Raw genomic sequence first — 15,754 nt, forward strand, 5'->3', positions numbered from 1 at the left:
AAAAAAAAAAAAAGGATGGAGAGAAATGGAGCAAGGGCAATAGTGGGGGTGTGTAGGCCCAAGAGAGGAATTCTTTTTCAAACAAGAGAGATAACATCTTGTCTGTAGGCCTATGGGAAAGCTCCAGTAGAAGTGAAAATGATGATGCCACAGTGAGAGGGTACAGTTGCTGGAGCAAGGAAGCCAAAGGGGTTGGAATCTCATGCCAAAGGAAAGGATTGGCCTTAGCTAGGAGCATGGGTGCTTCAACATAGGAGCAGAAGCTAACTAAGAGCATATGGGCATAGCAGGTAGATGCGTAGCTATTATGGTCAGAGCTTGAGGATCCTCTCTTCTGATTGTTTCTGTTTTCTCATCAAGTTAGGAAGTAGATGAGCAGTCGAGAATGAGAGTGAGGAGAAAGGAGAATGTATGAAAGAGTCATGTAGAAAAGTCAGTCCATCACCTGAGAGTGAGAGCAAGGAGGAGAGAAAAGGTGTGAAATAATTATCTAGGTGAGAGGAGAGTGAATGGGCCAGGGAAACAGTATAACTGCTAGATAGCATTAAGGGCTTGCTTGAGTTTCATGGTGATAAATATAAAGTAGTCATCACCTTCAGCCACAGTTCAGCTGCATGATTGCAGGCACAAACTCAGTAACAAGATAGATTTGACTGAGGTTGTAGTTTAGTCAGGCAAATTCAGTAAAGTCCAAGAGAGGCAAGGGAATTGTCAGTGTATGCAAATAGGTAATTGTAATGACTGACCATGAATTTTAAACAAAATAAGGAGGGAAAGAGTTGATGCTAGAAGTGAAGACTGTGGAAAGGTGATCGGATCCATAGATTATAGGTCCTGATAGGGCCGAAGTAGAGTAGAGCTACTAGAGGGAATGAGCTGAAAAGATAGGAGGTAGTTAATATCAAGCAAGGTGTATGAAACTGTAATTACAGAGGGGTCCAGTTACTGGTAATGACAAGGTATAAAGCACAACCATGGGAGTGAGTGGCTGAGGAAGGATGGAGCATGCAGTTATTGGAAAAGTGGTGATCAGCGACCTGAGAGGCCAGAGTACTGGAACAGTTATCTGATGCATTTTGAAATGGTAAGAATTATTTTAGGAATCATGTTGGAGAGAGTGCCAGAGTCCCAGAAGTTGATAATCATCAGGGGATAAAAGGGAGTGTTCTCCAGTGTGAAGACTACTTCATCAGGTTGAGGTAGTATGTCATAGTCTGCTGCTGTGAGATTATAAACTCAGTTATTTTGAGAAGGAAAGAAATGAGCAATACGGAAGATATATACCTCACTTCCGGGTATGAAGGATATAGGACAGAAAAGGATTGTCTGTGACAAAGGTGGCAAAGGAAACATTGGCATCAGGGAGAGACAGCTTCAGTTAGGGTAAAAAGGCAAAGGAGGCACACCAGCAGAAGATGAGAAAATGGGGGATTGCTGATGATTGACCATTTCATTTCCAGAGGGCTTGGTGGGAGGGTTTCAGGAGTGAGAGGTGAGAAGATGAGGTGAGAAAAGACAATGTTCCAGATAAGAATCCAGGGTGTGAAGCCTGAGTGTCTTTGGCTTCTTGTGGTAACTGACATGAACATGTTTAAAGAGTATAATGTGATAAAATCCCAGGGCAGATAGTGTTTTCAGAGATGGGAGATATTGTCAGAAGCATGTGACAGGCAAAAACAATGTAGTAAATAAATTGTGCATCCCTGAAATACTTGTTTCAGACTTTGTGGAATTCATTTGGGATCCCTTGTCAACCTCACAGACAACAAGTTTAATAACACACTGCAGGATGATTCTTGAAGAGCATTCAACTTGTGAAAATGAAGTAAGTAAAGGCAAGCAGGTAGCATTTTCTAGAGTTATGAACTTCTTGATTTATTGTAACTTGTTTTTTACAAACCTTTCTTAATAGAAGATGCGGAAGAAGTACTTACAAGAAACCATTTGGAGAAAAACAGATTTCTATGGGATTGAAATAAGCTAGGATTGACCATGTTTTCCTTCTTATTGTAATAAAAGAACAAGAGTGAGCCTTGATATTTCTGAACACTGTAACAAGAGAGGTAATTGTTATTAATGAAAGGATATATACACATATGTATTAAGGCCCCCATTACACCTTTGATTCTTATTGGTGCTTTCTCTCTGTTGAATGGTCTCAGGCATGTTCTCACAACCCATCCAACCATCTTTCAGGTTTATGAATATATATTGGCCCTGCAAAGATGAACAAACATAAATGCATTAGTGCAAATTCATCCCTTCAAAAAGAAACAGAATAAAACAAAACTCATTGCCACTGGTGTTTTGGCAAAATTTTAGTGGCATGTGCTTTAAAAATGATTTCAAAATTAGGCTCACATTTACTATATAATCTAGTTACTGGTATTCTGCTAAAGTTGAGAGCAGTAATTTCCTTAAGAATTTAAAGTCCAGTAGGATTGATTTTCATTTTACAGTCATCTGGAATTGAGTTTACTGAATATAAGATATAAAGAAGAACTTTATACAGAGGCCTTGCTGAGAATCTAGTGAATCCTACTTTCATTGTGGTATTTGTTTTTTTAATTTCCTGTTTGTTGTTGAGAATGTTATATACTCATATGGTCAAATAAGTAAACCTATTACGTTGAGCTTTAAGTAAATTAATAGAGAAATTGACAGATTGCAAAGTACTAGGGTAGAATGACTACAGTGGTTGAAAATCAAGATGGCATCTCATACTCAAAATATGAATACCATTAAATTTTAGAATTTATAATTGGGATTATGAAGGAAGAAGGCTGTAAGGAGAAGTAAGAAGGAAAAGAAGGATACCAGACTGATTCTGCTTTCAAGAAGCATATCACTAGAGGAAATAAGATATGTGTAAGCTATCATTTAAAACAGAAAATGAGAAAAGGGAGGACAAACAGGGAAGATAAGGAATACCTATTTACTTAATTCCAGTTAAGTACTAGATGCTCTGTTAGATCTTATACCTTTGTCATCTCATTTATTCCTGGTAGTCCTATTAAAAATAAGTGGTACCTTCATTTTATAGATGAAGTAACTTGAGTCTTGAAAACTTGTCCACATTAACACCATGACTTAAAACTAGGATGTGAACCTTGTTTAGTCTGACCCTAAATCCTGAATTCATCTCTGACCACATTATTTCCCTGTGAAAAGCACAGATAAAGTGCTATGAAAGTTCAAAAAGAGGCACAAGAGAGAAATTGCTTTTAACATGGAAATAAGGAAAGAATTTATGTTAGAGGTGACATTTGAGCTAGGACTTGAAGGATAAGATTTGAATATATGGCCATTGATGGAAAAAGAATGTATTTTCCACTATCTCCAACAGGATAAAAATACATGTAAGATACATAAAAACCACTGGAGGAATTATAGATATTTAACCTTAAGAAAAGAAGATGTGTGAGAAGATAGTGCTTATATCCAAAGAAGGAATAAGATATATTCTGTGTTGTTACAGAGCATAGAAGGAGCGTTAGTAAATAACATATACAAAGCAAGCATGTAATTCTGTATTTGCTCTCTCTATAGAATTATATTATTATAACCTAAATGTAAATAGATAGTACTTTGCCATTTATAAAATACTTACATTTTTTTCATTTGATCATCACTACCTTGTGAAACGTGTTAATGTTAATTACATTTTATAGCTGAAGATGCTGGGGCCCAGAAGGACCAAGCTACTTATCAAAAAGCATTTGGATGCTAAATGTCAGGCCTGGCATTTGTAATCACTGAAACCTTTCACCAGTATTATAGATCCACTCATGAAGTTTTTATACTGGAGTTTTTTATTCTGGAAGCCCTTCCGCTTTGTAGGTTCTATAACATTAGTAGGAGGCCGGACTACATCAGGGTTTTTCAGCCTTGATACTGTAGCCATTTGTACCGGTTAAGTCTTCGTTGTGGGATGGGGTGGGGCAAGAAGAAGGTTTGGCCTGTGCATTTTAGGACAGTTAGCAGCATCCCAGTAGTATACCCCCAGTCTTGACAACCAAAAATGTTTCCAAAATTGCAGAATGGCTTCTCAAAGGACAGTATCATCCCCAGTTGAGAATCATTGGACCACATGATATTCTAGGTTACTAGACAATTTTTCAGTGAAATCACTCTTGATTTTTCAGTGAAATCATTTTTTTTTTTTCCAGTGACTTATAAGGAATTGAAAAGAATGAGAAAGATTGTAGAAGAATGGAGTCAGGCAGCATAGTTCTAGTTTTTAAAAGTAAGAAGTAAATACGTTCTGTATGCTAGTGCCTGATTTTGATTCTATTTAAGGTGCTAAAGATTCTGAAGTATGGAGGATTAGGAATGCTTAAAGGAAGAAAGCCGTGATTACTATAATCTAATTTAGGATACCTAAATACAAATGATACTTAACATTTGTTTATCAAAGCAAATTCTCAAATAGTTATCTCATGTATTTTCAGTGATAAATAAGGGATATGTAATACAAGTACAGAGTATTTAACTATCTTATGTAAGAAGCTCTAGTGGCACAGTGCTTAAGGCATTTGACTGGTAACCAAAATGCATGCTAACCAGAAGGTTGACAGTTCAAACCTATCAGCCATCCATGGAAGGAAGACTGGGCTATCTACTTCCATAAAGATTTATCACCTCAGAAACCCAGTGGGGGTCATTATGAGTCAGAATCGACTCAATGGCAATGGGTTTGGTTTGGTTTGAGTTTTATGGTGTTCTTATTGGAGTAGAAAGGGAAAGATAAGATTACCATTTATATAATTAGATAAATAGAAACTAGTAGATTGTACCTAAAGAATACTGACTAAGAAATGTGGCTACTATGTGGGGTCTCTTAGCTTTAGATATCTTTCCAGTTTTACTCTATTCAGTATTTGTATTGAACTGAATGAGGCTATAAAACGCATGCTAATTTAAGTTGCCTATGGGAAAATACCAAGATTTCTGTCACAGACTTATATATAGCAGAATTAAAATCCGAAAGTTTTTTGGAAGACTGGAAAAATGAATTAACTCTCATGTGATGAAATTTAAAAGGAATTAAAGTATATATCCGATCTTCATGTTCAGAAGTTAACTACATAAATGAAAGTTTTGAAGCATCATAGCTAGGATAGAAAGAGCTTATAACAAATAGGAATCAACAGTGTCACTTGAAGGACTAACAGGAGTTAATCCTTTTATAGATGTGTGCTGTTTTGAGTGCTCTCTACCCACAGATTTGGAAGCTCTGGTAGCGTAGTCCCTACGGCCTTGACTGTTAACCAGAAGGCTGGCGGTTCAAGCCCACCAGCCACTCCTCGGAAGGAAAATGGGACAATCTACTTCCGTAGTGATACTGCCTCGGAAACCCAAGGAGGGGTCTCTATGAGTAGGGTCCGACTCGATGGCACATGACAACAACAACAACCCACAGATTAGACCTCCCTGAGAATGTTGCATTTAATACTGGGTGTAAGCATATGAAGTGGAGAGTGCCAACTAAGATAAAATGGGAAAGAGAAGATACAGGAAAAATGTGATCACAATCTTAAAACCTGAAGGATTGTCATGAAATGGGGGTTAGGTTTATTTTGTATCATCCTGCAGGATAAACTAGGACCAAGGAATGGAAGAAGCAATGGGGGAGAGAAGTTTATTTGAGAGAAAAGTTTGTTCTTCATTTCTAAATTGAATGTAATAGTCAAGAACTGCCCAAAGTGGCCTCAGGAGATAGGTAAATATTGTTAGGTGTAGTTTGAGTGACAATTTGCTGGAGTTGTGAAAATGAATCCAAGCATCAGATAGGTATTGAAGTAGATTGGTGGTTTTCAGCCTTCCATTTTTATCAACAATACCTTTTTGAAATAAAATCTTACAGAACCCAATACACACACACACGCACACAAGCAAAGGTGTTCCTGCTGTGGAAAATACCTGCCCTCGTTCTCCCTGAGCACCCCAAAAACAGTGCCATACATGGACATACAGAGAAAACCACTGTCTAGGGCTTATAAGTGCCTTTGCAAAGCTATTTTAAAGCATATTTACACGGGGGGTGGAGGGGGGTGTATGCAAGTCTCAAAGTGTAGTTCAGAATGCTTGTTAAACTTTACTGTTTGAAGAACTTTATTTTTTTCAACAAATAAAAAAGGCATTTTAATACTTGGAACAAGTTAATGAACTCAAAATTGTTTTAAAATGTGTGAGTTTTTGGGTTTGTTCTATTTAAAAACTATTTGTAGTTAATCTCAAACTTACAGGACATTCCATGAATAAAAATAGTGTACCAGTGTACCCTTTACCCAGATTCACTTATTAATATTTTGCTCCATTTCCTTTATAATCTGCTTTCTCATTATATATACAAATGACATTTTTTTTTCCTTCTGAATAATTTGATGGTAAGATGCATATTTGCTAAGAATAGGGATATTGTGTTACATAATTATAGTATAGTTGTCAACTTCAGTAAACTTAATGTTTGTCTACCATCCATAATCTACTTTTGTCAGTTGACTCAATATCTTTCATAGCATTGTTAAGAAAAACTATTTTTAAGAAACAAAAATTTAAACAATATGGAAATGTGTGTCAAGGCTAGCATTCACAACTATTTAAATTAAAGGAAAAAAATCAAAGCACAGCTTTTTTTTCCCTAACACAAACACAGTGATTTACATAAGCTCAGATATTCCTTTGAATATGTTGTCTAGGACATTATTGTTTTTTTCTTTGAACAGAATTCAAAGTGTTGAAGAAGTAGAGTAAAACAAAAGAGTTTGTTGTTGTTGTTGTTGTTTCCCTTTTTTTTTTTTAAACCCAGAAAAAGAACTTAAAACTTTTATTAATTAATGGCCTAGCTTAGCTAATGACTTTATCAGTACAGGGACCACAGGTCTAAAGTACCTGCCTCACTCCTGACTTTTCTTTCTTTGAGGTAATGAGGTCCCCCTCTGCTCTGGGATTGGCAGTCTTTTAAGCCTAGCAGTAAGGGAATACTGACCAATCCCTTCATTAGGGTTCCATGTACCTTATTTGCATGGTCCCACCCCCACATAAATTCCATGCACATTATTTGCATTATTAGCAAGCAGTCCAGCAACCCCCATGGTGGGCCACAAGCCCCTTATTTGCATAGTCCCACACAGTTATTCTGTAAGAGTCAGGACCATGGCAAGAAAGGCCATATAAAAGCGATTCATCACACCATACCAATTAATAGTTATTTTAACACCAGATTTTGTGAGCATGTACAAACCTCCACTACTGTTAAAATGACTTTTTTTTATTAAACATATGTTTACCTATGACTATAATTATGCTTTTCAAATTTTCAATTCTAGGGCTTACTTAAATCCATTGTTTCAAGAATAAAGAAGGCAATCGAAGATGATGTTTTTATTCCTCTGTATCCAAAGAGGTAAGAGCTATTAATTTTTTAGATTGGTTGAAATCGCTAATTATATCATATAGATTTGCTTGAAAATATAATGAAAAAGAAACTAAGTGTTTTCAAAGCCTACATATATTCTGTCAAGATTCAAATTGATTTCTCAGCAAATATTTCTGAGGCACCTGCTCTGTGCCAGGAGTGGTACTTAGCACTTGCTGGACATATTTTTTTTCCATAGTATCATAGGAACATAGGAGGTGTTAGCATGGTTAGGAACATAGCAGCATGGTTAGGAACACAGATTCTGGAGACTGGACCCACCATTTGACCTTGGGCCTCTCAATGTGTCAGTTTTCTCATCTGAAAAATGGAAATAAAATCAGTGCTTATCTCATAGGCTGTTACGAGGATGAAGAACAAGTTGAGAACAGAACAGACCTGGCACAGAAGCAACACAGCATTAGGCCAGAAACTGTGTCAATGAATTCTGTATTCACTTTAAATTAGGAAACAGTAGTATTTGATAAATGTTCATAAAGTTGCTAAGAAAGCATCTATTTATAGTGTAACTGTTTATGAAGTATAGTTATCCAGTGAGTATTCCTCATAGGATGAAAGAGCTTTGTGGAATGGAGGGAAAAAAAAAAACCTTAAGGTTTCTGAGTGGAATACCTGAGTGGTACAAGTGGTTAATATGCTCACTGCCTACCAGAAGGTAAGTAGTTCAAGTCCACTCAGAGGCGCATTAGAAGAAAAGCCTGGTGATCTACTTCTGAAAGATTCAGCCATTGAAAACGCTGTGGAGCTCAGCTCTACTCTGATACACAGGGGTCACCATGAGTCAGGGTCAATACAATGGCAGCTGGTAATCTTTTTGAGGAGAAATAGATAGATTTAACACTTTAAATCATGAAGAGATATCTGCAAGTAAAAATTCTGGTAAGATTTGTTTGTTTTTTAATTTTTTGGATAAGGAATACGTGTACATGTTTCAAAGGTGTTTACTTTTTATTTATTTATATTTAAAATGAAAAGTCTTACTCCCTCCCATTCCTGACTTTTATCTACCTAGTGTCAGCCCTTCCCCCTTGTGTATATACTTGCACAAGCAATAATCATCACTGGTTTTATTCCCCCCCCCAACCTTTTTGGAATTTCTTTGTGCAAATACAAGTTAATGCTGATAATTGCTATCTTATTTTTCCCTTGCTTTCTGTAGAAAAGGATGTATCTTGTAAATGGTTGGAACCAGTGATTTTTTTTATACCATACTTTTTTCACTTAGTAAATCTTTGAGATCTTTTCATGTCATCTTTAAGTAGTTTTTTCAACCTTTTTCTGAACCTTTTTCTCAACCCGCATAATATTTTATAATATAGATGTACTGTAACTGATGGTGGCACAGTGGTTAAGCACTCAGCTGCTAACCAAAAGGTCAATGGTTCAAACCTACCAGCCACTCTACAAAAGAAAGAAGTGGCAGTCTGCTTCCACAAAGATTACAGCCTACTAATTACAACCTACTCTGTCCTATAGAGTTGCTATAGTCAAAGTCAGCTCAATGGCAGAGTGTGTGTGTGTGTGTGTGTGTGTGTATATGTATGTATGTATGTATGTATGTATGTGGAAGGAAGATGGGGCAATCTACTTCCGTAGTGATACTGCCTTGGAAACCCAAGGAGGGGTCTCTATGAGTCGGGTCCGACTCGACGGCACATAACAACAACAACATGTATGTATGTATGTAAGGGTGACTGATGAACATGTTAGTAGTTTCCATTACCAACAAGTATGTTATGAATGTTGTACATATATTCTGTATGTGTGCAAGTATATCCATGGGGTATTACCAGAATGCAACTATTGAGTCAGAGTGTACATGTATTTGTAATTTTCATAGATATCACCAGGTATCATCAGCACCTTCACTTATGTACCATTAAGTCTATTTTGTTGCTAAAAAAATCCAGTTTTTTAATTTCTAAACCAAAAAAAAACAAAAAACAAAACAAACTCATTGCTGTCAAGTCAATTCTGACTCATAGCAACCCTTCCTTGGGTTTCCGAGGGGTTATCACTACAGAAGTAGATTGCCCAAGCTTTCTTCTGAGGTGTGGCTGGTGGGTTTGAACCAACAGCCTTCTGGTTAGCAGTCATATATCTTAGGCACTACAATGATTCTTTGCATTTTCTTCTTTCTCTTTCCTTTGTTTAAAATTAGTGCTGTAGAAAACAAAACATCACCACATTCAAAGTTCCAAGAAAGACAATTCTGGTCAGGTCTGAAGGTAAGCAGGAAACTGGGGGTGGGGCAAGGGGATTTTTTTTTTTTTTTTCTTTTTCTTTTTCTAAATCCAGTTTACTATAAAGAAGAAATCTGCAAATATTTTTACAAGGATCAGATTGGAAATGTGTTAGGTTTTACAGACCACATCATCTCTGTCATAACTCTTCAGCTTTGCCACTGGGTACAAAAGAAGCCATAAACAAATGCTCATGGCTATGTTCCAATAAAACTGTATTCATGAACACTGAAAACTTGAATGTCCCATAACTTTCACAAGTAACAACAATTCTACTGCCATTTTTTTTCAATGACTTAAAAATATAAAAATCATTCATAGTTTGTGAGCCCTATCAAAACAGGAAGCAGGCATTTAACCCATAGGCCATAGTTGGGCAACCCTGATCTCAAAGATAAAGGATAAAATCATTGGGTAAGTCTTTGATAATGGGGATGATAAGAAGATGGAATCAAAAGCTGTTTAGGATAAAGCATTGAAAGGACAATGATTAATTAATTACATATGAGAAATGTAGGGTGTTAGCCAGGTTAGCTTAATGGTAGCATTATTTGTAGACATTGGAGGAGATACAGGAAGAACAGGTTTGAGAGGGAAGGTGAGACTGTTTTAGACATAGTGAGTTGAAGATATCTATAGAATATATAGGTGTAGATGTCTAGGAGTCAATTGAATATATGACTCTGAATTTCAAGAAACAGGTGTGAGCTGGAGATTTGGCAGTCAGCCCATTTAGACAGTGTTTGGAGCCATGGGCATGAATGACACTTCTGAAGAGATTGTGTGAAGCGTGAGAAGAAGGCTAAGGAAAGAATTTGGGGAAACACTGACATGAGAGGTGGACGGAGAAAGTGAAATCTTCTAAGGTATCTGCCTTAAAGTGGTTATAAGAGACTAGCTTCAGGGAAGCTAAGAGAAGAATTTTCAAAAATGAAGACAAGAGTGTTAAGCATCACCAAAGACAATATGCGCATCACCAAAGAGAATAAGAGAAAGCCTGAAAACATTTAATAGGTTTGGCAGTTAGAAGGTCATGTTGTTGTTGTTGTTATGTGCCATCGAGTCGAACCCAACTCATAGCAACCCCTCCTTGGGTTTCCAAGGCAGTATCACTACTGAAGTAGATTGCCCCATCTGCCTTCCGAGGAGTCGCTGGTAGGTTTGAACCGCCAGCCTTCTGGTTAGCACTTAGAAGTGCCTTAGCCACTATGCTACCAGAGCTCCTTAGAAGGTCATAGGTGACTTAAAATTAGCAAGAATGGTTTCAGTGGAGTGAATTGATATTTGCCATGTAGTTAAGTCAGAGAAAAGGTTTTCCAGGAAGAGGGGGCAATACAAACAATAAGAAAAAATGTGAAGAAGAGTTGCTTGTCAATAAAGTGGCATGTGGTTCAGCACTAAGAGTGATAGTGTAGTGCTGGGAAGAAAGTAGGAAACCAGAAAATACACAGGAAGTCCTGGGTTTACAGGAGGAAGAGGCAAGCAATGCTTATTAAAATTTATTATGAGTATTTACCCAGGTTATAGCCAAATTCACAGGTTATTATTAATCTTATTTTATATATCAAAGAAATGAAATGTTCAGTATTGATTGATTTCTCCAGGTCACACATTGGTAACAGTAGCACTGGCTTTGCCGGTGGCCTTTTATGAATCCTGGGGTCTTTTGATCTTGCACCCAGTGGCCTTGAGCTCTGGGAGTTGAATTAGGGGAAGAAAAATTGTTCTGGAAGGGTTTCAGTAACATTATTTCAGATGCATTTTGAGTGGTTATTCTAGAAAATTAAAATAAGATGAGCAAATATTTGAAGGTGATAAATAATCAGGTATTTATTCAGAAATGGTATTTTGTATTCATACTAAAATTGGCAGTTCCACCAGGGCTAATTGTAGTGAGAGTATAAAGTGCTTGACCAGCTTTTAAGATTTTGGAGATTAATACAATTTCCCTTTGGGAAAAGGGTACGTATTTATGTGATACTTTATTTTAGCTCTTCCGCAATATTCTTCTTTGGAATGGACTCCTCCCAGATGAGGCCTTGCAAGAGCTTGGACTGGGGAAGCTGCTAAATCGTTACCTTATTATTGCTCTTCTTAATGCTGTGCCTGGGTCAGATGTTGTTAAAAAGTGCAGTGAGGTAAGTTACGTAGGAACTGATTCTAATTTTAGCATTTTTTTTAAGTCAGTTGTTAAAATCTGTTTTAAAGCTAAATAACTAAAATTGTAGTGCTGGCACAGGAATATACTAATCAATTTAAAAGGCTAGAAAAACTGGAAGTAGCCATCAGTTTACCATCAAGTTGACTCTGATTCATTGTAACCCCCTGTGTGTCAGAGCAGAACTATGCTCTGGAGGGTTTTCAGTGGTGATTCTTTAAAGTAGGTCATCAAGCCTTTCTTCTAATAGTTGGCTGTAAAAGTCGTCTTCTAAGTCATCTATGAGCAGACTCCAGTTGACAACTGTTTGGCCGCTTATGGATTCTAAGAAGTAATACACTGGTTTGAAATATCACCAGTAAGGAAAGAAATATATTTAATAAGTGATGCTGTCACTGTTAACTGTTGACAAAAAAAAAGTATGTTAGATGCTCACCTCTCACTATAAGCCAGAATAAATTTCAAGTGAAATAATAAAATTTAAAAAAGAAAACTTTAAAATACTGTACTAAGAAGATAAATGGCCATATCTGAGAGTGAGGGAGTCCTTCTAAGCCTAAAGACAAAAGAAGAAATTAAGAGAAAAAAAAATAGTACAGTTAACAAAAATAGAAAACTTCGGTGAATCTAAATCAAAAGAGTATAGAGATTAACTGATCATTGCTAAACCTGGGGACTAGGTTCATGGAACTCACTGTACTATTCCTTCTACTGTTGTATGTGTTCAAAATTTTCTATAATGATGAATTTAAAAGAAAGGGAGTTGAGAAATTGATGAATAAAAACTAGAACTCACAAGGATTATAATACAAATAATACAAAAAGTCTTTTACAAATCAGACAGTTCAGATACTCCAACCAAAACTGGCCAAAAGACATGAAACAGCCAATTCACCAAAGAAGGATATGCATAGGGGACACGGTTAGAGATACTTCTTAGACATAACTGAATACCTCATGAGACTGATTTGCTAGGTTTGAGGACTTAGGACCATAGTCTTGTGAGATAACTCAGTTAATTGGCATAATGTAGTTCACAAAGTGTATATTCTGCATCCTAGTGTGGTGAGTACCGTGTGGTTATGCAAACAATGTGTATGTTGCACATTGTTTTGTTTTTTGCCAATTGCACTCTCTCCTCTGCCCCATTAGGCATTTTTGGAAGCATGATTGCTAATGTTTTTACAGGCACATATAAAAAAAAATAATTAGCATGCTTACAAAAATACCTCACAGGGAGAGAGCTCATTTGGGGGGAAAAAAAAAAAAAATTCCTAACATGTGCATTGTTTTATGTGAAAATATGGTAGTATCTAGGGTCTTAAAAGCTTGCAAGCAGTCATCTAAGATAAAACTCTTAGTGTCTGCTAGTCTGGAACAAAAGAGGAAAAAGAAACCAAAGATCCAGAGAAGATCGTAGTCTGTAGAGTTAATGGTCTGCACAAACCACTGCCTCATTTACCCTGAGAACAGAAGAACTAGATGGTGCCTAGCTATCACTACCATTCTGATCAAGGCCACAACATATGGATCCTGAGAGAATGGGAGAAATATGTGGCATAGAACACAGATGCTTAAAAAGTCCAGACTTGACTGGTTGAGAGTAGAGGATTCCCTGAATCTGTCACTGAGATGCTCTTTAAACCTTAAACTGACCTTGAGACCAGCTAAATTAACAGATTGGCTGATAAAATAAAGAATATCACCTGTGACTTATAAGCTGCTTTTAAAAATCATCTATAGGACACCAGGTATCAAAAATTACTCAAAAGCCAAAATGAGAAGGTAAGGGAGCAGGGAAACTAGAGTACTGGGAATGGCACAATCAGAATAGAATAAATGAGAATGATGACATGTTGTAAAAATATAACCAATATCACTGAAAAATGTGTGTAGGAATTATTAAATAGGAACCTAATTTGCTATGTAAATTTTAACTTAAAATATAATTGTAGCAAAAGATACATAAAAATAAATGTAAAAAAGATGGACAGCATTAATAATAAGAGAAATGCAAATTACATGTAAGGTATTTACCTTGGCAAAGTTTTTTTTTGTTATTATTATTCAAATTATAATTCCCAGCATTGTCAAAAATACTGGGAAACTTATTGTTTCAGGAGCATCATTCAGCTGGAATATGCAGTGCTTCATTTCTGGGAAACCGTCTGCAGGAATAGGAAGAGGAGTACAGCTTTTCTGGAGAATATTCTGGCATGATGTATACTTAACTATTTGACTCAATAATTTTACTTTGAGGAATTTATCCTAAGTTAAAACTCAGATATACATGTATAGATTTAAGTACAAAGAATCTCCTTGTAGCATTATTTATAATAAAAGATAGGTAGAAACCATGTAAATCTCCAAAAAATGTTATAGTCTATATATAAAAGTCATGATGTTGAAGAATTTTTAACAATATGGGAAAATAGTTGCTTTATAATATAAAATTTGAAAAAACAATAACATACAAACTTTATATATCAATTTCTTCCAACAGTGATTTTTCTGGCTATAGTTTTTATAGCATGCAGTTTTAAACATTATATACCAAAAATCCTAAATCATCCATGTCGTGCGTTTAAGGTTCAGTTTAGTCTCCTTTGACTGTGTCAGGAAGTATATTTGTACATCCTCTCTCCACAACATAGCTTTGGCTAGAAGACCAGGATAAGAAAATGCAGCCTTAAATCCTGGGATCATATATAGAGAAAATAGATGGTTACATGAGAATTTTATTGATGCTTGTGCTTGCAGCGATGTGAAATTGTAAGCCAATAAGGGCTGGATTTAAAATTTTTTGAAAGAGAAATTTACATCACAAAATTATAGGCTCTTCTGCCTTAGGCAATTGCAGTCTGTGTTTTTTGAATAATTTAAAAAGGAGATTCAGGAATAGGATAAATGTTTTTTCCTCAAGCATGTTTTAAATGCTGACCAGATTTATTTTAGAAAGAATGCATTCCAGAAACTTTATTTAATCTATCTTATAAATTAAATAAAGGTTCTATGTATTTGGTGTAATTTTACATTTATCCCAACTTTAGATTCTCTATAAAATATTTATTTTGTCAACTGTAACATAACCTGTTTGATTGTCCAGGATTTCTGTGAATAGTATAATCTCAAATTTTTCTCTTCTTCCCCTCTTTTACCCTTCTTTTTTCCTTCCTTCCATTATGAAGAAGGTTTTCTTTTGTTTTTCCCCTTAACATTTTTCTGTTTTCACCAAAAATTTCCACAAAATAATGTATTTCCTTTAGGATGATTATGATAACATCTTGTTTCAAGAAAAGCTAAGTGCACATACACTGACTCATGCTTTTGTGAACATTTAAAAAAAATGTATTCAATTGGTAGAAGATCAAAAATAATGTATTTTTTATTCTGTTTATCTTAGAATCATCTACTTAACTCCTTAACCTTAACTTGTTTCTACAGATAATATACTAGAAAATCAATTTCTTATTTTGAAATACTTCTGAATGTACATATGTTATAGTATTTGTGTCTAAGTAACAATGTTTTGTATCTAGGAAATTTCTCATCTTTTAGTTGTAAATTAGTGTTTGTACAAATTTCTCAGGAATATGAGTATACAAAGAAATGCAAATGCAACTAGAGTGTCTTCATTAAATCTGTTTTAAATCCTTAGCCTTAAAGTATGACTTTTTACAAAATAGGAAACCCTTGACAAATCATGTAGGGAAAATTCTCAAAATGTATTTAACCATAAACTATTAAACAGGAAGAATAATACTCAGTTTTCATAATCACTTTGAGGATTAAATGAAATTGTGTAGGTCCTTAGATGATAACTCATTATTGAAAACTAACCATGTTCAATAGCTACCAAAAAAATAAAATACTTGGGAATAAATCTTACCAGGGACACAAAAGACCTTTACA

At 35.7% G+C, this 15,754-nt stretch overlaps 1 protein-coding gene across 1 annotated transcript in view; it reads left to right on the plus strand.

The window, feature by feature from the left end:
* GCFC2 (GC-rich sequence DNA-binding factor 2) overlaps positions 1-15,754 on the plus strand; it is a 59,485-nt gene that overhangs the window by 39,069 nt on the left and 4,662 nt on the right. Inside the window, exons 12-15 of the mRNA XM_042783117.1 lie at positions 1,722-1,825; positions 7,332-7,408; positions 9,603-9,669; positions 11,676-11,826. Of these exons, the coding sequence (XP_042639051.1) occupies positions 1,722-1,825; positions 7,332-7,408; positions 9,603-9,669; positions 11,676-11,826 (399 nt within the window). The remainder of the gene's footprint in view (positions 1-1,721; positions 1,826-7,331; positions 7,409-9,602; positions 9,670-11,675; positions 11,827-15,754) is intronic.

Source organism: Orycteropus afer, unplaced genomic scaffold, assembly GCF_000298275.1.
Source record: "Orycteropus afer afer isolate SDZICR_OR568_19922 unplaced genomic scaffold, OryAfe1.0 scaffold00687, whole genome shotgun sequence".
Taxonomy (NCBI): domain Eukaryota; kingdom Metazoa; phylum Chordata; class Mammalia; order Tubulidentata; family Orycteropodidae; genus Orycteropus; species Orycteropus afer.